This window comes from Peromyscus eremicus, chromosome 8a (assembly GCF_949786415.1).
Source record: "Peromyscus eremicus chromosome 8a, PerEre_H2_v1, whole genome shotgun sequence".
Taxonomy (NCBI): Eukaryota; Metazoa; Chordata; class Mammalia; order Rodentia; family Cricetidae; genus Peromyscus; species Peromyscus eremicus.
The window spans coordinates 84721219-84746920 of NC_081423.1; the positions used below are offsets into that span (position 1 = coordinate 84721219).

General features: G+C 51.4%; 1 protein-coding gene across 1 annotated transcript; it reads right to left on the minus strand.

Annotated features, from left to right (window-relative positions):
* Positions 1-4465: 4465 nt before the first annotated feature.
* On the minus strand, positions 4466-21400 carry Itga2b (integrin subunit alpha 2b). Its single transcript, XM_059270731.1, has 31 exons — positions 21265-21400; positions 21063-21165; positions 19103-19224; positions 18918-19015; positions 18651-18813; positions 18367-18416; positions 17955-18000; positions 17731-17859; positions 17362-17409; positions 17184-17227; positions 16968-17021; positions 16771-16823; positions 16407-16618; positions 13227-13409; positions 12910-12955; positions 12717-12821; positions 12578-12633; positions 12334-12485; positions 12073-12198; positions 11485-11552; positions 11214-11361; positions 9445-9537; positions 9155-9234; positions 8588-8668; positions 8286-8385; positions 8035-8187; positions 7798-7920; positions 7144-7260; positions 6831-6932; positions 6513-6629; positions 4466-4693 (listed from the first exon to the last, which is right to left on the minus strand). The coding sequence occupies exons 1-31, from the start codon at positions 21398-21400 to the stop codon at positions 4640-4642; spliced, it is 3162 nt and encodes a 1053-aa protein (XP_059126714.1). The 3' UTR covers positions 4466-4639.
* Positions 21401-25702: the final 4302 nt, after the last annotated feature.

Genomic DNA, 25702 nt, shown 5'->3' on the forward strand with positions numbered 1-25702 from the left:
CTTGCGGGCACCGCCCCCTCGCGGCCCGGCTCTGCCTGCAGCCCACCCGACAGCCCCCCACCCCGCAACCCAAGACTCCAAACAGCAAGGGAGCGCAGCAATTAGGGGGCAATTACCCGGGTTGAGGTTCGAGAGCTCTTGAGATATGGTGTCAGATTGGGTGGGGTGGGGTGGCCGTGTTGGAGAATGGCTATTACTTACCCCTAAGGGCTGTATGTGGTTCAAAAGGGTGAGAATCCCCTTCTCCCACAGGGACAGCTCCGCAGTCTCCAGCACTGAGTAGACCTGTGGTCGTGTCTGGCCTCTCTCATGTCTCCCATTCAGAAACAAGCTAGGCAAGACATGTCTCTTACAGCCTTCAGGTCCTCACTCTGTAAACAGGGTGCTCTGCAACTCACTGGCCAGACTGGCCTCGAACTCATGGCGATCCTCCGGCCTTGGTTTCCGGAGTGCTGGGATTTCAAATGTGAGCCGCCATGGTCAACCTCACTTATCCTTTAAAATGACAATTATAATAATCTCTTCCTAGTGGAGTGGTTGAGATGCCGGGGGTGGTGCCACAAACCTTTAATCACAGCACTCATCTCTGTGGGCTCAAAGTCACCTTGGTCTACACAGCCAGTTCCTGGAACTCTAACACAAGTCTGACAGGAGCATGGGTGTAATAAACGGGCTGTTGTTGGTCGGGGGAGGAGTAACAGATCCCTTCTTCGGGAGGAGTCACCTGGCCAGAGAGGTCTCGGTGGAAGCAAATCTCCCTCCCACAAAGCATCCCATGGGTTCCGGCTTCATGAATGACACACTGGATCTTTTGCAGTCGCTGAACCCCACATTTGAAGACTTGCCCCAAACAAGCTTTCTCTCATTATTTCTGGTTGTTACCATCATTCCCCTTCCGTTCGTGAGCAGGTCCTCATCTAACCACACTCCCCCCCCCCCCCCCCCCGCCCTGTTAGCTCTTCAGCACAACCTACTACCCTTGAGGGGACCTAGGACAGGGAAGGCCACCCCCAAAGGACCCAGCAGGTCTTTCCCTCCCTCCCTCCTTCCTCTCTTCCTTGTTTCCTTCCCCTCCCCCCACTTCCATCTGTTTCTCTCTTCCTCCTCCTTTTTTGGTAGTGTCTCACATGCAGCCTAAGCTGTCCTTGAACTCACAACCCTCCCACCTCAGACTGGAGTAGCTAGCCAGGAGTAGATGGGATTGCACACATCTCCTCCTTTTTAATAGACATTTCCATCTAACCATATTCCCCGGTTCTGTGCTTATGTAACTATTTTTTTTGGAGCCTGACACCGGCTTTAGCACTCATCCTTGGTGAGTTTCATCTTGTTGGTCTCAACCCAACTTTACAATCTGTCAGGGCTGCCTTGAATCTGCTTCACTTGCCTGTTGTATCAGCACCATTACCACTGCAGCCAGGAGCCATCTGTGGGGCAGAGAGGCTTCGGCCACCTCCATTCAAGGAGCTCCTGACATCTGCAGGCAGCCCAGGGTTGAGATGGAGCTGAGACATCCCCGAGAGGACCCCCGCCCCCATTTTAGCAGACTCAGTCAGGTCCAAATCCCAGCCACTACAATCCTGCTCACGTTTCTCTTGTTTGTAAGGAACAAATGCCGAGCGTTATGCTGGATCAAGACAGGTGGTCTGGACCAGTCAGTTGCAATGATTGACTTGAGAGGCAATTTGGTTGGCATTCAATGATCACAGCTTAATCTTTACTCAAATAGTCACAGTCACGCACCTAGAAACCTGTTCTGGAACCCGACACACATGGATGTCAACTCATTGTTTTCAGAATTTACCATTTACCCCTCTAGGAACAATCGAGTATCGGCTCTTGTGAGGTCAATCGATTCACCTGTGGCTTCCCTGGACACTTGACACTTCATGTTCAAGGCACAGCTGCCAGGTGTGTCTGCCCACCGGCCACCCCTTCCTCTCTCCAGCAGATGTGTGCCCCAGGGCCATCCCCAGCCAGGCACAGCCACAGTGACCAGCCTCAGCACCTTGTCACCGGCAGAACTTTCTCTTCTGGACCCTCTACCCCATGCGGCAGTGTGGCTCATTCATGCCTCGGCTCAACTGTCAGAGACCCTTCCCTATCTACCTAACTACCCTTCAACTAAACTTTGGAAAGAGGCGACTCTGCCAGCACTCTGTCCTCTCTTTCCTCCTCCCCTTCCCTCCCCCATCTCCTCTCCTTTCCCTTCTCTTTGTCCACACACCCCCTCCTCTTTGTCTCTCTCCCTACCCTCAGCACTGTTGGTTGAACCCAGGGTCTTGAACACACTAGGTATCTGCTCTACCACTGAACTCAGCTTTTCTTTTTCTTACTTTTTTTTTTTTTTTTTTTTTTCCGAGACAGGGTTTCTCTGTAGCTTTGCGCCTTTCCTGGATCTCGCTCTGTAGACCAGGCTGGCCTCGAACTCACAGAGATCCGCCTGCCTTTGCCTCCCGAGTGCTAGGATTAAAGGTGTGCGCCACCACTGCCCGGCTTACTTTTTTTTTAATGTGACGGAAATGGTGACCTTTATTTAAAAAAAAAAAAATGGGGGTGGGGGGTTTGGAAAGATGGCTCCTGGCTGCGGTGGTTAAGCACACTGGCTGCTCTTCCAGAGGTCCTGTGTTCAATTCCCAGCACCCACATGGTTCACAACTGTCTGTAATTCCAGTTCCAGGGGATCTGACACCCTCACACAGACATACATACAGGCAAAATACCAATGCACATAAAAGAAAAGGAAGAAAGAAAGAGACGTGAGTGGGGTAGTACACCGTGAAAAGGCAAACACTAAAGCCTCTCTTTTGAGACAGAGTCTAACGTAACCCAGGCTGGCCTCAAACTCTCAAACCCACCATGTAGTTGAAGATGACCTCACACTTCCGATCCTCCTGTCTCCACCTCATGAGTTCTGGTATACCATGCATGTGCTACTGCTCTTGCTATACACAGGGCCATGGACTGAACATGACCAGGGCTTCTTGTATGCTAGGTAAACACCTTGCGCACAGAGCTGCATCTCTAGCCATATGATGATGATGATGATGATGATGATGATGATAATAATAGATATTTAATTATATATAATAATATTATTATTACTTATTTTGTTTTTGTTTTTCCAGACAGGGTTTTTCTCTGTGTAGTTTTGGTGCCTGTCCTGGAACTCATTCTGTAGACCAGGCTGGCCTCGAACTCACAGAGACCCACTTGCCTCTGCCTCCTGAGTGCTGGGATTAAAGGCGTGCACCACCACCACCCAACTACTATTACTTTTTGAGACATCATCTCAAAATAAGTTGCCCAGGCAGGTGTGAACTTGCGATCCTCCTGTCTCTACCTCCAGAATAGCTGGGATTACAAGCCCGGCCCCTTCCTCCTATTTTCATTCACAGCCGTGGACATCAACGACTACTCTTTTATTTCTTGGTTTATTTCATTCATCTTCTTGAATGTAAGTCCCATGGGATAGAGGCTAGCTTTGTTTACTGCTCAGCCCTCAGCCCACTTTGGAATAGTTCTGTTATTTGCTCAGAAACCATTTCTGGCCAGGCAGTGGTGCATGCCTTTAATCCTAGCACTAGGGAGGCAGAGCCAGGCGGATCTCTGTGAGTTCGAGGCCAGCCTGGTCTACAGAGCGAGTTCCAGGACAGCCAGAGCTACCACAGAGAAACTCTGTCTCGAAAAACAAAACAAAGCAAAAAACCCAAAACATTTCTGGAATATGTGAATCAACAAACCCCTAGAGGATAGCCTGACCTCTGTCCCCCAACTCCAGTCCCCACAGGTGCCTTCTACTCTTCATCCCCTTTCCTAGCAGAAGACCTGTTTCTTCAGAAGGAATGGCATCAGGATGACTGCAGGGGACAACATCTGCTGTCCCCCCTGGTGAGACACTGCTCTCCTCAAGCTGAGCTCAGCCAGCTCTCTGCTGCCCCTCTTCCTCCAGAACATCACTTTAAAGGTCTTTGTTGGGGGAAGGGAAGGAAGACAGCAATGCCATGTCCCAAGTCTTGGACTATTTTGAGGTTTGTTCCTCCAAAGTTATGCAAAACACACAGCGTACAGCTGCCCACCAGGGAGCCAGGCATGATGGCTCAGGCCTTTAATTCCAACACCTGGGAAGTTGAAATAGATTGATCTCTTCGGGTTTGAGGCCAACCTGGTCTACACAGTGAGCTCCAGACCAGCCAGGGCTACATAGTGAGATTCTGTCTCAAAACAAAATGAAAGAGATACAAAACTGCCTACCAGGAACCCAGCCTTTCTTCTGTGGTGCTCCTACGCACTGAGTCTCATGGGAGGCTCTTCCTTCATTCCTTCCCGCTCCCTCCACCTGCTACCCTACTCTCTATTCCATTTGCTACCTTGTTGGTAGAGACTCATTCTGCTCCAACTCTCAGTCCCCACAGACATCCCTTCACTCCCCACTTTCTCCTCAGATCCAAGGCAGCATGGTGGCTACTGATATCAACCTCTTTATTAGGCAGTAGGAAAGGGGATGTGCCCGCTCTGCTGGGAAGGGAAGACCCCACGGAAGAGTTTGAACCCATGGAGTTCTGAGCAGGGCCAAGCGGTTGGAAACAGGGGGTGAAGCAGGCACCCAGCTTCCTCCCATGACTGAGCACTGGTGTCCTCACTCCTGGTCATCTTCCTCCAGAGGTGGTCGATTCCGCTTGAAGAAGCCAGCCTGGAGGGGAGGGGCACAGGAGCTGGAGTCAGGCACAGAGACTGGCTACACACCCCAGACAACCACTGAGGACACATCTGCTAGAAACCCAGCTGCCTCAAAACCCGTGCAGTGGAGCTGCAGCCCCAGCATGAGAATGGGGATTTTTTTAATTGGGAGATGTTTCCCCCATAAATTAAAAAAAAAATCACATTTTATTTATTGATGTGTGTGTATCTTTGGGGGTCAACGGTTCTCTCCTTCTGCTATACGGATCCCAGGGTTAGAACTTGGGTCATTAGGCTTGTTGGCAAGTACCTTCATCCCCTGAGCTGTCTCAGCAGCCTCTGTTTTGTTGTTGTTGTTGTTGTTTTGTTTTGTTTTTGTTTTTGAGATAAGATCTCCTTAATTGAAAAATTTCCCAGGTCAGCAGGGCCTGGTGGCGCACGCCTTTAAACCCAGCTCTCTGCAGGCAGAGGCAGGCCGACCTCTAAGTCTGAGGCTAGCCTAGTCTACAGAGCTAGAACACCCAGGAGCCGGGCGGTGGTGGCGCGCACCTTTAAATCCAGCACTCGGGAGGCAGAGCCAGGCAGATCTCTGTGAGTTCGAGGCCAGCCTGGGCTACCAAGTGAGTTCCAGGAAAGGCGCAAAGCTACACAGAGAAACCCTGTCTCGAAAAACCAAAAAAAAAAAAAAAAAAAAAAAAGAACACCCAGGACTACACAGAGAAATCCCGCCTCAAAAAGCAAACAAACAAATTACCCAGGTCAGACTGGCCTGTAGCCATGTCTTTGAAGCATTTTCCTTTTTAAAAAGTTAATTCTCAAGATGGAGAAGAAAGGAATATAGAACAATGATTTCCTAAGTACAGAATCTCTGTTTTGTGTGATGGAAAAGCCCCACAAATGGACTGTAGTATCAGGGCATAATATCATGAATGTAATAAATCAATACAATTAATGTAATTAATGAATATCATAAATATAGTTATTGAATGAATACTGTGAATGTAATCAATGAATACCACAGATGTAATATCATGAGTGTAATTAATGAATATCATGAGTGTAATTTAAAAAAGAAATAAAAAATAAATAAAAATAAAAATTTAATTATTTTTATTTTATGTGTATGGGCATTTTGATTTTGCCTGCACATGTGTCTGTGCACTACATGCATGCCTGGCACTAAAGAAACATGAAGAAACTGTGAGATCCCCTGGCACTGGAGTTAAACAGGGTTGTGGCCATGTGCGTGCTGGAACCGCACATTGGTCCTCTGGAAGAGAAGCCAGTACTCTTAGCCCACTCATCCTTACAGCCCCTGTGAGACATTTTCTTAATTGCTAATTGATGTAGGGGACCCAGCCATCTGTGGGTGGTGCCATGCCTGGGCAGTTGGGCCAAGAAAGGTAGGTAAGGAAGTAAGCCTTTAAGCATCTGTCCTACAAGGTTTCGACTTCAGTTCCTGCCTCGGCTTCTGTCGCTGACTGTGAAGTGTCCGATGAATAAACCCTTTCCTCCCCAAGTTTCTACTGATCATGGTATTGTTATCACTGCAACAGAAACCCAGCTAGGAGCCCCGCCCATAGCAGTCAGGGAGTTCTGATTCTGAGGGCAGGTCTCAGTTTCCTTTAACTCCCTGACAGTGGGGGAGGGGTCTGCAGACCTGAGGATTTCAGGGGTCCTGCTCGTGGGGATGGGAGGGATGGTACGTGCCCAGCACAAGTCCTCAGAAAAGTGACATTCTAATAAAGGACATGTAGATGAGACAGGTCCCGTATCCCTGGTCTCCTAGCTTGTGACCACCTAGGAACGCTGAGCCCCGATTCCAGCCTCACCTTCCACATGGCCAAAACCAGCAGGGTGAGCAGCAGCAGACCGCCCAGGACTCCCACCAGCACCCACCAGATAGGAATGGCCCTGTCCTCCAAGGCCCGAAGCAGCAGTGTCTGCACCTGAGAGCAAACTGGATGTCACTTCAGGGGGGCTGTGACCAGAGAGGAGGATGCCCAGCCAAGCCATCTCCTAGTAACCATACTTCAGTCCTGCTGAGAGCCCGCCCCTCAACCTCAGACAGACTTCCCGCCCCTCAGCCCTGGAGAGGCCTCGCCCCACGCTGGCTGGTAGCGGACAGCGAGAGATCTAGGGCTGCTCACCAGAGCTTGTCCGCTGGGCAAGCTGAGCACCGGCACCGAGTAGGGTAGGGAGGAGACGTTGAACCAGGCATGCGACTGCAGCACAAACTGCTCCAGCGGCCTCTGTCGGGGGCGGGGTGACAGACGCTTACCGCAGCCACTCCAGTCCAGGAGGTGGCAGCAATCCAAGCCCGGGACTCCCAGCTTCTGAGTTGCCTGGGTTTTGCCCCGCCCCGCCCCGCCCGGGGGAGAAAGGCCAGTGTGAACCTGCTGAAGCCCAGGGCAAACTCCTGCCCCGCCCCACGGGCCCCGGCCGCCGGCGTCCAGCCCCCACCTGGCGGAGGCTAGGCAGCCCCAGCATAGCCCGCACTGTGACCATGGCTCGTTGCCCGCGCACCATCTCCCGCAGCTCACATTCCACCACCGTACAGGGCGCTGAGTCGTTGCAGCTCTGAGGGAGACGGGTGGTAAGTCCCCAGGCCCTCCTGTCAATCATCCGCCATCAATCAAGGACTCAACACACAGAACCAGGAGGGTCAGGGAGCGCCAGTCTCCGGCCGAGCTTCAGATAGTTTCCCTACATACTGTTTGCTCAACATTCCCAGGGATACTTAGACGAGGCCCGAAGGCAGGGGTCACCCATAGCCTGCAGTATTCAGTACTTTTGTGATATTGCTTTGGCATTTTTTTTTCCCCCCGAGACAGGGTTTCTCTGTGTAACATCCTTGGCTGTCTTGGAACTCGCTCTGTAGACCAGGCTGGCCTCGAACTCAAAGAGATCCGCCTGCCTCTGCTGGGATTAAAAGCATGCACCAGGCCCGGCTTGCTTTGGCTTTTCTTTAGAAGAAAACTTAAAAAACAAACACCCACGTGTCCCCTAGCCCATTCTGCCAAGCGCCAGTCCAGCATCACCCCCGCACCACTCCCCCTGCCTCCCATCTCCTCTGGATCCTGAGGGCCTCAGCCGGTGCCCGCTGAGTCTTCTCACCACCAGAACTGGGTCCTGCTGCCCCAGCGGCTTGGGTCCCTGCAGGAACGCCTGTCTGCGCTCGCGCTTGTGATGGACCGGGCGAATCGGGGAAGGGCTGGGAGTGCGTAGCGTCCAGTCCAGCTGGGGGGACAGGGGCGCAGTGAATTCGCTTCCAGGGTCTGCATCCACACCCAGACCCTGCTCTGGCTGTTGATCTGTCCCCCTCACGGCTCCTTCCCTCGCCCAGAGCCTCACCTTAAGGGGCTTAGGGGTCGGCTGTGAGGAGCAAAGGAGACCACCTTGGGTCTGCACATCCAGGATGTAGAGCAGGTCCGAGGACTGGGACTGGCTGGGAAAGTGGATGGCAAGTCGGAGGCCACTCACGGCGCTGGGGCCGTTGTTGTGGAGCTGAGGGGTGTGGAGACAGTGGGGTGCTGTGGCTCAAGGCCAGCCTGCAGCTCCCAGGACCTCCCTCACCCCACTCTTACCCAGAGGCTCCTCCTTACCTCATAGGTGTGTTCCACCCTGGGGATCCAGCTGTCCAAGCCGTCCTGCTCCCTCTCACCTTCTTCTGCTGCCACCACCAGGGAGGCAGGGATGGAATTCCTGCAAGTGCCCAAGACCCCAGAGTGGGGTGATCCTCCAGGACCCCTCAAACTTTACCCTTTTGTTTTACAAGATACTGGGGATGGGACCCAGGGTCTTCCATGTGCTAATCATGAACTGTACCCATAAACTACACCCCACCTCCTCCCGGGAGCAATATCGCCCCCTGTGCCCTGTCCCCTTCCCATGCATGGTCTCTCACCCTCGAAGCTCCACGGTGGCCTCTGCTTGGACTGCCACAGGCAGCAGCAGAGCCTGACTGTTTGGATTCTGGCTGTTCTTGCTGGAGGGGAGAAGGGGAGAAGAAGAAATTGAGGGACACCAGCCCTTTGAAGTGGATCCAGAATTTTAGACAGCTCAGGGGGAGTTAATTCCATCCCCAACAGCACGCTATACTGAAGTTAGATGGAGAAAGAATGTCCTCTAGGAGCCGGGCGGTGGTGGCACATGCCTTTAATCCCAGCACTCGGGAGGCAGAGGCAGGTGGATCTCTGTGAGTTTGAGGCCAGCCTGGGCTACCAAGTGAGTTCCAGGAAAGGTGCAAAGCTACACAGAGAAACCCTGTCTCGAAAAACCAAAAAAAAAAAAAAAAAAAAAAAAAAAAAAAAAAAAAAAAAAAAAAAAGAATGTCCTCTAGGACCCCGAGACTCAGAAACAAGTCACGGAGGAAGAAAGGGGACAGACTTGGGAAGGTCTTTCCGTTCGGAAGGGTTTCCGCACGAGGGTCAGCTGGAAGGGTGGTGGACAGCCATGCTGCCCAGCTCAGTACCTCCTGATCTGGAGCTGGAAGGACACATACTGTCCAGCCTCTTCCAGGTTCTCCACACTCACCAACATGGTGATTCCTATCTGGAAGAGGGAAGCACTGAAGTCACTACCCCAGTGTGCACTCTGGGTCCAGGACTCCCCCGCCACAGCCACCATTGTTATCCCCCCTCCATACCCCCAGGAACCCACCTACCCTAAGATGTAGCTAGAGTTGGAAGACCTCCCGACTCCCACCTGAGAGCCCCCCACACACACCAGGCTGTCCCCAGGCCCACATCATGGAGGCCTTACCCGGGTGTCCGTCTTCATGGGGTTGCCCAGCTCACACAGTGTCACCCTGGTTTCATTCTCCTTCTTCTGGGTGCAGGTGAGCCTCTCAAAGCCCTGGGGAAGAGATTCACAGACAGTTGGAAAAGAGTAGCAGTGGGGGTGGGGTGTCCAATATGTCTGCTATAAATGACATTAACAAAATAAAACCAGGCATGGCGACACACAGCCTTTCATTACCACTTGGGAGGCAGAGGCAGGTGGATCTCTTGAGCTCGAGGCTAGCCTGGTCTACAGCACAAGTTCCAGGACAGCCAGAGCTACACAGAGAGAACCCTGTCTCAAAATAAACCAAATCAAACAAAAATCTGTTCAGGGCTGTCAAGATGGCTCAGTTGGTTAAAGGGGCTTGCCACCAAACCTGACAACCTCAGTTCAATTCCTGGAACCTGCATGATAGAAGAAGACAACTAACTCCCATGAGTTGTCCTCTGACCCCTCTACATGCTCACTGTGGTGAAAGCATGCATACACACACACACACACACACACACACACACACACACACACACACACTGAACATAATGTGTGTGTGTGTATATATATATATATATAAGTGTATATGTATATATACATACATAGTATACACACACACATATACATTATACATACTTGAGTGTGGTGGCTCATGCCTACAATTCCAATACTTGGGAGGCCGAGGCAGAAGTATCAAGAGTTCAAGGCTGTCCTGGACTAACTAGTGAGTTCCAGGCCAGTATGGCTTCAGAGTGAGACTCTTTCTCAGAAGATGAAAACAGCGGGCTGGGGAGCTGGCTCAGTGGGTAAGTACCTGCTGCGTGAGAAATCGGACCTGAGTCTGGTCCCCAGAAGCCACAGGAAAAGCGGGTGTGGGGGCACATGCCTGTCATCTCCGCGCCAGGGAGGTGGAGAGAGGAGGTTCCCTGGGCTCCTGACCAACCAGTCTAGCTGAATCTGGGAGTTTCGGGTTCAGACAGTGAGAGACTTGTCTCAAAAAACGAGCAAGCAAACAAACAAAAACAAAGTGAATGACACGTAAGGCCGGCCTCTGGCTTCCACAGGCATGTGCACACACATCACATACACGCTTGCACACTGTGCACACACATGCATGCACAAACATTGAATTTAACTTAGTTTTAACAATTCCTGTGTAAGTGCCTGCCAATATTATGGGAAAAGACTAAGTCAGCAAGTGTGTGTGTGTGTGTGTGTGTGTGTGTGTGTGTGTGTGTGTGTGTATGTATGTGTGTGTGTGTGTGTATGAGGAAACCAGAGTTTGATATTGGTATTTTTCCCCAGTAGTTCTCTATGTTTATTTATTGAGACAGGGTCTCAGGGATGTGGCTAGCCTGCCTGGCCAATGAGCACCACCCATCATTAAATCCCCAGCACTAGGGTTCCAGGATCACACTGCCATACCTGACTTTCCCATGGGAATCCAAACCCAGGTTCTCTGCTTGGGTGGCTGGAACCTTCCCAACTGAGCCATCACCCCAGCTCCCCAGTAGATGTTAAAGGGGTTCTAATTAACACTGGCTTCCTGAGCCTTTTGGTGGTTTTGTAACAGGGTTCTCCGAATTTGTACCATTAGCCAGCATTTGTCATATGCACGTCACACCTACAGGCATTGCATCTAAAAGCTGAAAACATCTTTATAGTAGAGCATAGGAACAGTGAAGATTTGGGTGGGAGGTCAGAGTCAAGGCTCTCACGCCTGCTGCCCGCTGGCTATGCCCGGGGTAGCACCTCACCTCAATGTTGCTGAAAGCCCGCATGTAGTGGGCACCCGGAGGTAAGTGCACAGCCAGCTCTGCCTCATAGGCTCCCTCACCCTCATTGGCTGCATCAATCTTCAGCTCCAACACATTCTCAGCACCAATCAGAAGTGGGGAGTTCCCCCTGTGTGTGGAGGGAGTGCTTGGTTTAGGACTAGAGGCCAGGAGGGGGAGAGGGGACTCAGGTAAGGCGTGGGTCTCCTGGGGCATGGAGGGACAGGGTGGGTAGAGTGGGAGACCCTCTCACACAGTGGCTGTGAGCTGGAGCTGCGGCACACACAGGTCGTCTTCCCCACAGTCCAGGATGATCCGGGTCTAGGAGACACAATAGGATGTGTGGGCAAGCTGAGGGCTTGTGGGTTTAGGGGTCACCTCAGAGCTCAGAACAACAGTGGCTCCAGGGGTCCCTTCAGACTTTAGGGAGCATGGGATGGAGTGTGTATAAAGGTTTGGGACGATGCCCAAGTTCTGGGATAGCAGGGTTTACCAATCTACGACAATGTTGGGGGGGTCACTGAGACTCGGAGAATTACGTCAGGATTTGGGGGTGACTTCAAGGTTTGGGATTCATGGTTACAACCTCTTCCCCAATCTTTTTTTTTTTTTTTTTTTTTTTTTTTTGGTTTTTCGAGACAGGGTTTCTCTGTGTAGCTTTGCGCCTCTCCTGGAACTCACTTGGTAGCCCAGGCTGGCCTCGAACTCACAGAGATCCGCCTGGCTCTGCCTCCCAAGTGCTGGGATTAAAGGTGTGCGCCACCACCACCCGGCCTCTTCCCCAATCTTAATCACCCTACCAGGGATCTTGCCCAGTTCTTGCTTGTCCCACTGACCCCACCTGCTCCTGGACATAGGTCTCTCCATGCAACACCACAGCAGAGGCTCCTCCAGTCTCTCCCGGGGGCAGCGACACGTTGAGGCTCAGCACAATGGGGCTCAGCTTGTCCCGGAAGTCGGCCTCATCCTAGCAGAGGGCAAGAGTCAGGCTAGCCTGCTCCTGCGCCCACCCACACCCTTTGCTTGAGTCCTAGGACTGTTTGAACGGCCTGGCGGGGAGAACCCTGCACATCCAGCTCCGCCCGTTCTAGCCTGAGCATACTCGAAGGAAGGCCATGGTGGTGTGGCAGATAGTTCTGTTTTTTCCACCCAGGTCCAGACTCAGGGTGAGGCTGGCCTGCTGAGAGGCCAGCAGCAGCACTCGGCGGGCCTGGCGGGGCTTCTTCAGGTCCAGCTGCAACTCTGCATTCAGCTCTGCAGGGCAGGCGAGCAGGAAGGATCCAGGTCTCCCTCTAGTGGGGACAGCCAGACCTTCCTTCCTCCAACCCTCCCTCCGGGCCACTCACGCAGCTTCTGAGGAATGTTGTGCCCGGTGGCGCCCACACACATCTGGATGTTGAAGCTGTAAAGATGAGGGCGGGTTTGGGGGGTGGGGCCTCTCTGAGGTCCCAAACCCTGCCAAGTCTGTGACTTCCTCCTCCTCACCAGCTGACTGGCGTCTGGGTCTGTTCCAGGACGCAGTTCTTCACGGTGGGATTCAGGGAGTCTTGAACCAGCAGCTGGACAGTGGCCATCACCACAGCCTGAGCTCTGATGGGATCAGAGGAGGCTCACCAGTGTGTCCCTCCTGACCCAGCCTCCTCTGATGATGTGGTCCTTCCCCCCAGCCAGTGCTCACCTGTACACGGCAACTTTGCTAGCCCCATAGGCTCCCACAATCAGGTCTATAGACACAGGGAGAAGGGTTAGAAGTGGCCATTAGAGCCGGCATAGAGCGAGTCTTTATCTTCCAAAAAGTTCTCCACACCATCACCGTCCCCCCCCCTGCCCGCCCCCGAGGTTCTGCCCCCGAACCCCAGCATCCCAGCCACACAGACAAGTTAGAGCCCACAGCTGGTGCCAGGTGAGACATGAAGCTCCAGCTGTTGGTCTCTCTGCATTCCCAGCAAGTGCTCAGAGGCCTGTCCTGACTGCCTGGATGCAAAGCACAGGCACCTGGGTATCCATTGTCATCGATGTCTACGGCGCCACGGAGGGAGAAACCAAAGCCCGAGCCTGTGGGGAAGGGGCTGTCCAGGACCTGGGAGGGGCGTGGACTCAGCCCCTCGCTCTGACCCAGGAACACCAGCACTTGGCCCTGACCACTGGGACCCCCATAGGGGGCAGCCACAGCAACATCTGGAAGGAGAGAAAGAGTGTGGCTGTTTGTGATCGGGTCTCCCCAGGGGATGCTGCCAATCTCTCTTGAGTCTTCTCTAGGGAGGCCCTGGGAGACCAGAAGGGTACATAGTCTGTATGGAGGAGGCAGGAGAGAGATCAGTCAAGTATTAACAATTGGTATTAAAGCTCCAACACTCCTCACTGTCCCCACATCAAGGAAACGCACTAAGACTCCATTTACTCCTGACAATTAGGAGTAGTATTGTTACTTTGAGACAGGTTTGGTTTTTTGTTTGTTTGTTTGGTTGGTTGGTTTTTCTGAGATAGGGTCTCTCTGTGTATCCCTGGCTGTTCTGGAACTTGCTATGAAGACCAGGCTGGCCTTAAACTCACAGAGATCTGCCTGCCTCTGCCTCCCTGTGCTGGGATTAAAGGTGTTCAATAATATGCCCGTGAGACAGGGTGGTATGTGTCACAAACTGGCCTCTAATTATTCATGTAGCTGAGGATGACCTTGAACTTCTGCCCCTCGTGCCTCCACCTCTTCTGTGCTGGGAGGACTGGTACCGGCGCCACCACACCTGGTTTATGCTTATGCATGTTAGGCAAGCTATTAGCTCAGCCACAACCCTGCTCTTAATTCCCATTTTAGAAGAAGATTAAATAACTGAGCCCAGACCAGGCCAGCAAACTTCTTAGTTTGTGTGAGGTCCTAGATTTAATTCCCAGTAATGGAAGGAAAAAAAAAAAGTAGGCCTGGTATGCTAGTGCACACTTTTAATATCAACATTCACGAGGCAGAGGTAGGCAGATCTCTCTGAGTTCAAGGCCAGCTTGATGTACATAATGAGTTCCAGGCTGTCCCCACTAGAGGGAGACCTGGATCCTTCCTGCTCGCCTGCCCTGCAGAGCTGAAGGCAGAGTTCCAGGCCAGCTAGGGCTACATAGTCAGACCCTGTCTCAAAACACAAAACCAAACTGAAAAATAAATAAAAACTAGCTGGAACCTGTTTTCCAGACGGTAACTCTGTTTCACCTTCAGGGAGCAAACAAACTCACAGCCATATCATAGTTTATCAACACCAGTGCCTTTAAGACCCTCCTTGAGAGTACATCTGCTAGCAGCCTCATGATTTTATGAGCTCTTTTCATATATAACTAACTTAGATCACGTCTGTGTGTTTTAACCGTCTTCCCTTCATCTTCTGATTTTGTTTACAGTATGTCTTGATCACCATAATCATAATTCAAACAAAAGTGTTTAACCGCAGCCTTCAGGACACAGAGGCAGGTGGATCTCTGCGAGTTTGAGGCCAGCCTGATCTACATGGAGATTTCCAGGCCAGGCAAGGTTACACAGTGAGACCTTGTCTCAAAAAGCAAACAGAGGCCTCTGACCACAATGGTGTCCTGGAGTCCAGGGCCCCGTCTCTGTCCTGGTCTTGGTCTTCATGGATTTACTGACCATTTGATTCACTGTTAATTTTTGCAGCCTTCTTGTCCCATGGCCAGTTTTGGGTCCGCCTGGCCAGATTCTATCTGGAGCTAATTCAGCTCAGGGTTGCAGGAGACAGAGCAGAAGGGCACTGTGGCCTCCAAATGCCCAGCCTTCCTTGGGACCCTTGGGGCCTCTCAACCATCTTGTGGACTTCCCCACAGCACCTGGTTCTGTCTCCTCTCTGCCAGGCTGTCAGCCCCGTTTCCTTTGGTAAGGGACCCACTGTCTTCCTGCTTTCTCCAGGGGACCTTCGAATTGGTATCTCCTGCCTCTGGATGGAGTGTCTGCATCCCCAGGCATCATAGGGACCCTCATCTGGCTGACCCCCTCCAGTTCCCAACATGGCTATTTTTCCTTTGTATTCATTACACTTCCACTCTTCCTAAAATGATCTTCCCACGGTCCCCATCCTCAGTCCATGATGGCTCCCCTTTCCACAGCCAAATTGATGAGAGAGTTGTTTGTACTGCCTGCTGAGTGCTTTACCTCTGTCCATGCCCTGGACCTGGCCCCAGTGATCTTCTGGGCCCTAAGGTGCCCTTATTGAGTGGTTTTTTTGTTTGTTTGTTTGTTTGTTTGTTTGTTTTTTGACAGAGAGTTTTATGTATCCCAGGATGCTCTCCAGCCTCTTAGGTAGCAGAGGGTCTTAGGTAGCAGGACTTCTGTCTCTCCTGCCTCCACTTCCTGGGTGCTAGGATTACTGGTACACACCACCATACTGGCCTGGGTTGGTCCTTGACACCACCACTAAGGAGCTCATCCTTGCTAAAGCCCATGATGTTTTCCTGGTCCCATCTAACTGTACCTTTCAGGAGTGAGGGGGCCACTCGGCCCATCCCTCCCTCCTGCTTAAAGTATTCTCTCAGAGTTTTGGGCCACCAATCTCCTGATTTCCTTCCCATCTGTCTGAACACTGTTTCCCAGAGCCACCTTCTCGGGGTGTTCCCTGAATGCTCTTTCGCTTCCCAGGCTTCTACACTGGGCCTCCTCTTAACTCCCAGGCTCCGGATCCTATGCACGCTTCCCGGTCTCTATCTCACCCTCAGCCCTCTCGAGCGGAAGTGTGCAAAGTCAATTGTGACAGTTCACAGTTCTCACCATATTTCCACCCAATAGTCCCAAGCCCTTCAAAACCAGCTAACCCAGAAGTGAACCACGGACCTCCTTGCTCCCCACTTCCACTCAACTCCCTTCTCATCCCGACTCCATATTCCATTTCCCATCCAGCCTTAATAGTCCAAGCCCTAAATACACTGCAACGTCACTGCATCTCTAACTCCATTCTCCCAATCTACATGCAAGGGTCATCGTGTTGGGACCTAGACAAACTGCCTTAATTGGATTCCTTGAACCCTGGTACCCACTTTCTAATCAGCAGTCAAGCTTTTCCTGGCTCCTGCTGCCCAAGATCTCAGCCTCTCTCGTACTGGGATTACAGGTGTACTCTGCCTTAAATTCATCTTTTTGTTAGGGCTATTGACCCTCTTAAGGCCAAACACAGCAGCTCTTCCACTCACCATTATAGCCATCCCGGTTGAGGTCACCCAAGGGTGCAATGGCAGATCCAAATCTCCCATAGAGCTGAGTGCCAGTCAGCAGGAGAGTGGGTGTGCCCAGAACATAGGGGCCCTGAGGCTGCAGAAACAAATACACACGGCCCACCTCGGCCAGCTTGCGATCAGCCCTGTGGTCCATATACAATGGAGCCCCCACCAGCAGGTCGTGCCTCCTGTGGACCAGATGGGCAAGGTTAGGTGCCGTTGAGCTAGGAAGGTACTAGGAACGAGGGCAGTTCTGGGCTACCCTTGGGACAAGATGAGGGTAACTCCTGCTGCTGGCAGTTGAGGACCCAACTGGGTAAGGGGCGTTCCCTCTTCTTACCCGTCCCCGTTGACGTCAGTGACTGCCACTGAGTGCCCGAAATACGAAGCCACCTACAGGATGAAGAGAATTTTAGTCTGTGCTTCTGAGCTCAGCATCCTCTGTTAGACATCACCCTCAGATCCTATGAACTATTTTAGGGGTGTGTCTTAGTTCCCTGACTTTGGCCACTCCCATGGGGCCACCGCTGCTCCCACCTGCTCTCCAAGTAGCCGGTGCAGCTTCTGGTAGTAGGAGTCCAGAATTTCCACCTGCATGGAGAAACATACCCAAGTGCGTCACTCATGCTCCCTCTGTGACTTCCCACTCTCATTGAGAAAGGGCAGGGAATTGGCGAGTGTGTGTGTGGGGTAAACAAAAGTTCTAGGATCAGGGCGTTCGGAATGTCAAGCGGTGGGAGAGCCGTCACTCACCGCTCCCAAGGTCCAGCTCCAAGTGGGGGCACCGAATACGTACTCTGGGAAGAGCAAGGCTCAGCAAATCAGATCCTCAGAAACCACTTACTCTATCCTCACACAGGGACCCAGGAGAAATTGTACGGAGGTGATCCTGCCCCAGGGCTCCCCACCCGCCCCTAACTGCATTCCTTGCCTGTAGTGCTCAGATCCCCATCGAACTCGCCCACGGCCACCGAGTACCCTGAAAACAGCACAGTTTAGCGTTTAAAGCAAGGAGGAAGACCTCGGTCAGGGAAGGAGGGTCATGAGTACCGAGGTTATCAGTACAAACTGCATTGTGCAGGCGGAAAAACTGAGGCGTGCTCGAGGTCTTACTTGAGTCCAAGCAGAGAAGGGAGAGCCAACGTGGATGGGAGTTGGACAGGTGTGGGGGAAGAGGCGGGAACCGGGGGCGGGGTGCTTTTGCGCTGGGGACTAGTTAAGATTGGCAGAAAACCTCGGACAGGGGTGGGACCTGACTTTTTGGGTTCTGGGAAGCCTAGAAAGGAGATGCCAAGGTTACCCCGGTAGCCGTCGAAGTACACTGAGCTGCCATAGTCAAAGGTGAAGCGCTGATTGGGAACATGCCACAAAAGGGTACCCGGTTGGTAACTAGAGATGATATTCGCAATTGGAACCCGAACCAGGAGACCTGGGAAGGGCACAGGGACAGGAGGTGTGGGGCCCCAGACGCCTGGGTCTCCCCAAATCACAAGATGAGAGTGGGTTGGATTACTGGGCACGTACCTAAAAAATAGTAGCCGCCAGGGGCCCCAAGCACTAGCTCGCCATCCTGAAAGGGAAGTCCCGGTGGTGAGAGAGACCCCTATTCTGGAACAACCCAAAATCACTTTGCCTGCATGATGGTCTTTTGTTTTGTTTGTTTTTCGAGACACAGTTTCTCTGTGTAGCCGTAGCTGTCCTGAAACCCACTCTGTAGACCAGACTGGCCTCAAACTGAGTGCTGGAACTGAAGGTGTGTGCCACCATCGCCTGCCGGGCTGCATGATGTTCTCATATTCATCCATTCGCATTCTCCCCGCCACCCCGTCTCCTTTTAAGAGGAGTCTCACTTTGTAGCTCAGGCTGGCTTCAAACTCGCGATCCCCCTGCCTCAGCCTCCAGGCCGAGCTCTCTATTGCTCTTGCCTGCGACTTGCCTGGGTCACCGCAGAACTGAAGCCGGCCTCACAGTATCGCTTGTCTGGGCCTACAAGAGGCAAGTGGGGGGGGTCAGCCAAGGGTCGGCTCCGGGAGCTCTCGCTTTAGCCAGGAATCCCGCGTGGGCAAGCAAAACTTTGCGGGGCGGGTGCCGGGAGGGCCTGGAGGCGTGACCTCAGGGGGCGGGGCGTAGCCGAGGGCCGGGCTCTCAGGGCGCGAGGTTGGTGGCGGGGCGGGGTTTGCAGCTATCAGAGGGCGGAGCCAGAGGCGGAACAGCGCTTACCAAAAATTTCTGCGTAAGCCGAGCTCATGATGTTGGTGCGACAGGGCGAGTACTCTGCGCGGCCGCCGTTTTGTAGCTGAGCCACGAAGCAGCCACCCACTGGCGTCTTCTCTGCCTCATCGTTCTTTTCTAGGACATTCCAGTGCTGCCAGGGGGCGCAGGCCTAGAGCAGAGTCACAGGAGAATGGGGAAGGGCGCGATATTCGGGCTTCCCCCATCGTGTCGCTGGCCTGGATTTGCTCCCTGTGACCTGTCCACAGTGCCTACCACAATGACGTCATTCCAGCTGACGACCGATGCCCCAAGTCCTTGCCCGGTCCTGAAGGTTTGGAAAGACTGCAAGCCTACGTGACGGGTCTCATCCCCTGGAGGACACAGAAAGGGTGGATTTCTGGAGCCCCACCATCCACTTCCACCTGGCTCCCCCTTTCCCCTCCATGCCGGAGACTCACTTAGTTCGAAGGACAGCGAGGTGCATTCGCCGCCACTGGCCTTCCAGGGGCACAGGAACACGCCACCAGTCTCCTCCTGACTTTCGCTTAGGGCCCTGGGGGCGCCCACCACGATGGACACGCTGTGTAGGCAAGCTGGGTGAGCAGGGCTCAGGGTCTTTCTATCCTGCCCGGTGCCTGCCACCCACCACCCCAGCAGTACCAGGAAAGAGGTGTGGCATAGGTCTCCTATGGACCATCTTTCCTCACAGTTACCCCATTAAGGCCAACTTCTTCATTTTAGGGGCAGCTGAAACTGTATTCTTAGGAAATTCACCTAGGACTAAACCAGTTGGTTTGTTTTGGACAGGAAGGGTTTAATAATCCTTACTGAAGCCGGGTGGTGGTGGGGCACGACTTTAATCCCAGCACTCGGGAGGCAGAGCCTGGCGGATCTCTGTGATTCGAGGCCAGTCTGATCTACAGATCGAGATCCAGGACAGGCACCAAAGCTACACAGAGAAACCCTGTCTCGAAAAACCAAACAACCACCACCACCACCACAACAACAAAATCCTTACTGAAAACACCTGCTATGCTTCATACACTGATGTCCCCCCCCCACTCCCTCCCAACAAGAACCAGACAAACTGTTTGCCTTGTCTAACTTAATGGATCCCTTAGTAGAACTGTTTTGAATGGTGAAGGATGCTGCAACCTCAGGTGGGGATGTGTGGTGCTGACAGTGTTGAGGATCCTAGCAGACCTAAGTTTAAGTCAGTTCTGCCGTTTGTAAAGTAGGGATAGTATCAAGCAATTATGTTGTTGGAAGAGTAGATGCAATAAATGTATGACAGGTATTTAGTACGTCCTCAGCCATACGCTTTTGTGAAAGTGTGTAGTTAATAAACAACAGGATGCTTATTAAATTGTGCCCACAGGACCCATGCTTGGGGAAAGGAGTTGAACTGAGTGTCAGGCCCTGTGTGAACACTCAACAGCTCCAAAGACAGGAGATTTTTGTTTATTTGGTTGGTTGGTTGGTTTTGGTTTTTTTCGAGACAGGGTCTCACTATATAGCTCCGACTGTCCTGGAACTCACTATGTAGATGAGGTTGGCCTCGAACTCACAGGGATCTGCCTGCCTCTGCCTCCCATTAAAGGGGAATAAAGGCCTGCGCCACCACACCCAGCTCAGGAGTTTTTCTTTCTTTACTTGACAGATTCTTGTTATGTGTCCCTGGATGTTTAACTTGTGGTAAAGCCCTGCTTCAGCCTCTCTGGGTTTACAAGCATGTGCCACCACACCTAGCTACAGAATTGTCAGAGTTGAGGCAACCCCAGATCCCTTTCCTTCATGGACAGACAGTAACTGGATGCAAGCCATCTTGGGAAGGGGGCCTGGCTTTTGTTGAAATGGCTCTTTTAGGCAGAGGAGATGATTCTTTACACCTGTCCTTGAGAACAGTCATTACTATTCCCCTGACACTGGGCATTCCAGTGTCCATCACAGTAAAGTCACTCAGGCTAAACACAGCTGTGAAGATGAGCCAGGAATCTTAGCAGTTTGATCTCAAAGCCTGATCAATGCTGACTGTTAGTAATTTATTACTTCTTTTCAAATACCTATAATTTGGAAAGAGATGAGGTTCAAAATGGAGAAAAGCAAGACGCAGTAGGTGGGCACTTGTATCTTGGCCAATCCATTTTGGATGACTGGCTGAGGGTAAAGTGAGTCATATCACTGACCCTTGGGGACAAAGAAGACATAAGCTTTGACCTTTTCTGTTCAATGTTCATCTCCCCATTGGTATCCTTCCTTGGCTCCCTCACTGGAACCTGTCCCTCCCCAGCATTCCTGACAGGAGCTGGACCCAAACAGACACTAGACTCCACCTTGCTCAACTAGGGAAGGAGAGGCCACAGAGGCAATGATCGGAGGCATTCTTCTCTCAACACCCCTTTTTCCCCTGGTACTCACCTCCCATGGTTGTCCTTGTGAAAGTCCACAGAAAATCCAAAGTGGCTGCCATTGGGACCTGCATAGATGGTGAGCGTCACAGGGTCCAGGTTCAAGGCCCAGGCTGGAGGAGCAGGACTAGGTCCCAAGAACAGTTGTATCCATTGCAGGAGCCACAGGGCATGCCATGTACACGAAGCTCTAGCCATCCTCCTCCCCAAACCTCCTAAACAGGAATGGACCAGCTCTTTCCTCTTCCCTAAAGTTCCCACCACAGGAAGTTTCAGCTTATCAAACTGGAACTCAAAGTAACTGCTGAGCAGCAGGCATGGCGGAGGGCAATAACCCCTAAATCGCATGGTCTGTAGGATTACCAGGAAGGGGGAGGGGCCTCTCTGGGGATGGATCTTAGTGCTGAAAGTCATTGCTCACCCTTTTTTTCTAGGATAGCTCATCTCCAAGCCTGCTTCATGGATGCATCCCTTGAAATCCTTTTTTTCTTTTCTTTTCTTTTTCTTTTTATTTTATTTTTATTTTTATTTACTTACTTATTTTGGTTTTTCGAGGCAGGGTTTCTCTGTGTAGCTTTGTGCCTTTCCTGGAACTCACTCCGTAGATCAGGCTGGCCTCGAACTCACAGAGATCCGCCTGGCTCTGCCTCCTGAGTGCTGGGATTAAAGGCATGCACCACCACTGCCCAGCCTTGTTTTTGTTTTTGGAGACAGGGTTTCTCCATGTAGCCTTGGCTGTCCTGGAACTCACTCTGTAGACCAGGCTGTCCTGGAACTCACAGAGATCCACCTGGCTCTGCCTCCGAGTGCTGGGATTAAAGGTGTGCGCCACCACCGCCCATCTTTGAAAACCCTTTCCATCTCCACATCACTGTCTCCACATCACTCTGCCAGGCCAACCACTGTCCCCTGCTGCCTGGGACAGTGCAACTGTAAACTGGTCTGTTCTACTTCACCATGGCCCAGAGCTGAACAGCTCTTTCCTCCCCCACTTAGCTGACTGTCCTGCTCTTGAACACTATGACTTGGCCAGAGATGGAGGAAGGATTGAGGAAGCTGCTCTCTCCTGATAAGACCTGAGGCGGCCATCATTCTGAGTATGGCATTTATCCACTTCCTCCTCCCGGAGCCTTTGGACAGCCTCAGCCAGGAGTATTGGGGTCCATCAGTTCCCGACTTCTTCGCCTCGAATCAAGTCGTTGTGTGGCCACAAGGATGCCTTCAATATTGGGGAAAGGTGGTGAATGGATCCTGGCCTAAGTGGGGAGGAGATGGGGCTAAAATGACATCATCCCAGGGTGTGCTGTTCACAGTCCCTGAAATGAAGCACCAGCTGTTCAACTTTCGGGTGACAGTTCGTATCTAACCATAAACAACTGATTCTGAGCCAAGTGGTGGCGGCACATTAGTCCGCCTTTAGTCCCAGCTTGCAGGAGGCAGAGACAGGAGGATCTCTGTGAGTTCCAGGCCAGCCTGGTCTACAAATCAAGCTCCAGGACAGCCAGGGCTACACAGAGAAACCCTGTCTTGAAAAACAGACAGACAAGCAAAAAAAGAATTGATTCTGGATGGCGCTTTCAGGTTGGCATCTTGCCATACTCACATGGGTACAGTACTGGATGACCGTGATGATCCTTTTACTGGACTGAGTATTTGAATCCTTTGAGAGCAAGGGTCCTTTCTGCTGTCCCAGGGCCTAGCCAGAGGCCCAGTGTGTGGTGGTGTTGAATGGCTGAAGTCTTCCTGAAGAGTGGAAGGAGCGAAGAGCAGGAAGGGTCAGATTCTGGTAGAAAGGTCCTCTTCTGTGGACCAGGCAAGCAGAAGAGCACCACGCCCTGTGGTCTTGCATGCCTTGACCCCAAAGCAAAGGAATAAAGGATCATAGCCACACCCTCCTTTTAGTCTGTATTCTCCTCTCTCTCTCTCTCTCTCTCTCTCTCTCTCTCTCTCTCTCTCTCTCTCTCTCTCTCTCTCTCGCTCTCTGTACTAGGAATAGCCTCACGCATATAAGACAAGTGCTCTATTACTGAGCCATGTACCCCAGGCTTGATCTTTATTTCTGATTAAATTAACCACTGCTTTATCTTACTTGGCCACCCTATCCCATTTTGAAGTCCTTTTAATTCCCCCTTTCCTCTCATACTTCATCACCTCAGCAAACAGCTAAAATTTTTATCCTTCACTAAGCGAAAAGCTCCTTGGATTTTATTCAGGGCTTTCTTCACTGGTGTGTTCTCAGTGCCAAATTCATGGTAAGTATGCAATGCATGCATCAGAATGAATCCTTAACAAGGCCTCTGCTGACGCTCTGCCTTCCCACTGTTCTCAACTAATTCTATCAACTCACATCACATTGTAGTTGTTTTGCTTTAATTTTGTTTTGGTTTGGTTTTTTGAGACAGGGTTTCTCTGTGTAGCCCTGGCTGTCCTGGAACTTGCTCTGTAGACCAGGCTGGCTTTGAACTCAGAGACATCTGGCTGCCTCTGCCTCCTGAGTGCTGGGATTAAAGGCGTGCACCACCACCTGCTTTTTTCTTCTTCAAAAACTTTTAATCACAGTTTAAAATCTATTTTGTGTGTGTGTGGGCTTGTGTGCTGAAGCGTGAGTATGGAGGTAGGTAGTAGGACTTTTCTTCTACCATGTGGGTCTCAGGAACTGACCTCCTGAGACACACATGGTATCAGGTTTGGCAGCCAAGTGCCTTTGCGCATTGAGCCTTCTCACTGGGCTTATTCTCCACCCGCGGCATCCCTTTTTGGGCCTCTTTTTAAATCAGGGTCTCATTCAGCCCAGGCTGCCCTTAAACTTCTGGTCTTCCTGCCCCCATCTCTGGAGTGCTGATATTACAGGAATTCCATCACTAACCCTAGTTTATGTGCTAGAATAGTTGTTTTTTTTTTTTTTTTTTCAACTTTTTCCTTCTTTTTTTTCTTTCTGAGACAGGGTTTCTCTGTGTAGTTTTGGTGCCTGTCTTGGATCTCACTCTGTAGCCCAGGCAGGCCTCAAACTCAGAGAGCTGCCTGCCTCTGCCTCCCGAGTGCTGGGATTAAAGGCGTGCACGACCACTGCCCGGCTTTTTAAAAAAACTTTTTTTAAAAAAAGACTTATTTATTATGTATAGTGTTCTGCCTGCATGTATGCCTGCTTGCCAGAAGAGGGCATCATATCTCATATAGATATCATAGATAGTTGTGAGCCATCATGTGGTTGCTGGGAATTGAACCCAGGACATCTGGAAGAGCAGTCAATGCTCTTAACCTCTGAGCCATCTCTCCAGCCTGTTTCGTTTTTCAAGACAGGATCTCTTTGTGTAACCTTGGAACTTACTGTGTAGACCAGGTTAACCTCAACTCAAGAGATCTGCCAGCCTCTGCTTCCCAAGTGCTGGGATTAAAAAAACGTGCACCACCAAGATTTTTTTTTTTGTATTGTTAACTGTGTTCTTCATGTGTGTGTGCTTATCTGCATCAGGTGTGTACAAGTGCCCACGAAGGCAAGAGGGTTTTGGAACCCCTGGAACTGGAGTTATAAGCAGTTGTGACATGGGTGTAGGCAACTGAATCTGGGTCCTCTGCAAGAGTGGTAAATGCTCTTAACTGCTGAACCGTCTCTCTAGTCCCATGCACTAGAGTTTTGTTGTGGTTTTTTTCCACCATGTAGCCCTGGCTGTCCTGGAAATAGCTCTGTAGACCAGGCTGGCCTCAAACTCCCAAGAGATCCACTTACTTCTTCCTCCTGAGCGCTGCGATTAAAGATGTGTGTGTGCCACCACATCCAGCTCCCATTCACTAGAGTTTTAAAAAAGTACTTCCTGTTTGGTGTATGGAAGCTACAAAGACAACAGCCAAGGATCCTCAACTTAGTCCAGAGACAGTAAAGCCCAGGACACTCAGGACTGCCACCGGGTGACAGCAAGTGCACCTTGGGAAACAGAAATTAGGAGGCAACTCTATGAAACGGATACTAGGACTATTTCATAAGGGCAGAAACTAGCAGAGTTGTGGGTAAACTGTCCATCCACATGGAGAATGTCAACGGGCAACAAAAGTGGGATTCAAACCCAGGTGCCCTTGTCCTGCTGATGCTGGCAATAATGCAAGCAACCAGGGCAGAAGAGAGGTCAGGAATGAGGAAAGGTACGTAGAGGGCTAAGTGAAGGGTGTCTAGTGAAGGGTGCTTAAAGGGGCGGGTGGGCATGAGGGCAGGAAAGGCAGGCAGGGACTCAGATCACTGGAGGGTACTTGAATGCCACACTAAAGGAATTTGAACTTCGGCCCATCGGAGATGGAGAATCCTAAAGATTTTTTTATTTTGGTTTTGAGACAGGGTCTTAATATGTAGACCAGTTTGGTCTGGAATTCAAGAGATCTGCCTGCCTTTGTCTCCTTGTGCTAGGATTAAAGGTGTGTGTCAACATGTCCAGCTGTCTAAAGATTTCAAAAGTTAGTAAGAGATCAAATTGTCAGTTTTAGCAAGTTAGCTCAATAGGGGAAGAGGCAACTGCTTTCAAGCTTAATGATGTGTACTCCATCCTCAGGTTGTACAAGGTCGTAAGAGACCAACTCCTCTGACCTCCACATGCTTGCTAGCATTCAAACACAAAATAAATTAAGAAGAGACTGTGCTGGCTAGTTTTTATGTCAACTTTA

Excerpts from the sequence above, each read along its gene's own strand:
- Itga2b (XM_059270731.1), bottom strand. The coding sequence starts at position 21,400 with ATGCGATTTAGGGGTTATTGCCCTCCGCCATGCCTGCTGCTCAGCAGT. Across the intron at positions 18,814-18,917 it reads GCTGGAATGACGTCATTGTG|GCCTGCGCCCCCTGGCAGCA; the intron begins GTAGGCACTGTG and ends ACTCTGCTCTAG. Across the intron at positions 12,199-12,333 it reads CCACCATGGCCTTCCTTCGA|GATGAGGCCGACTTCCGGGA; the intron begins GTATGCTCAGGC and ends GCCCTCTGCTAG.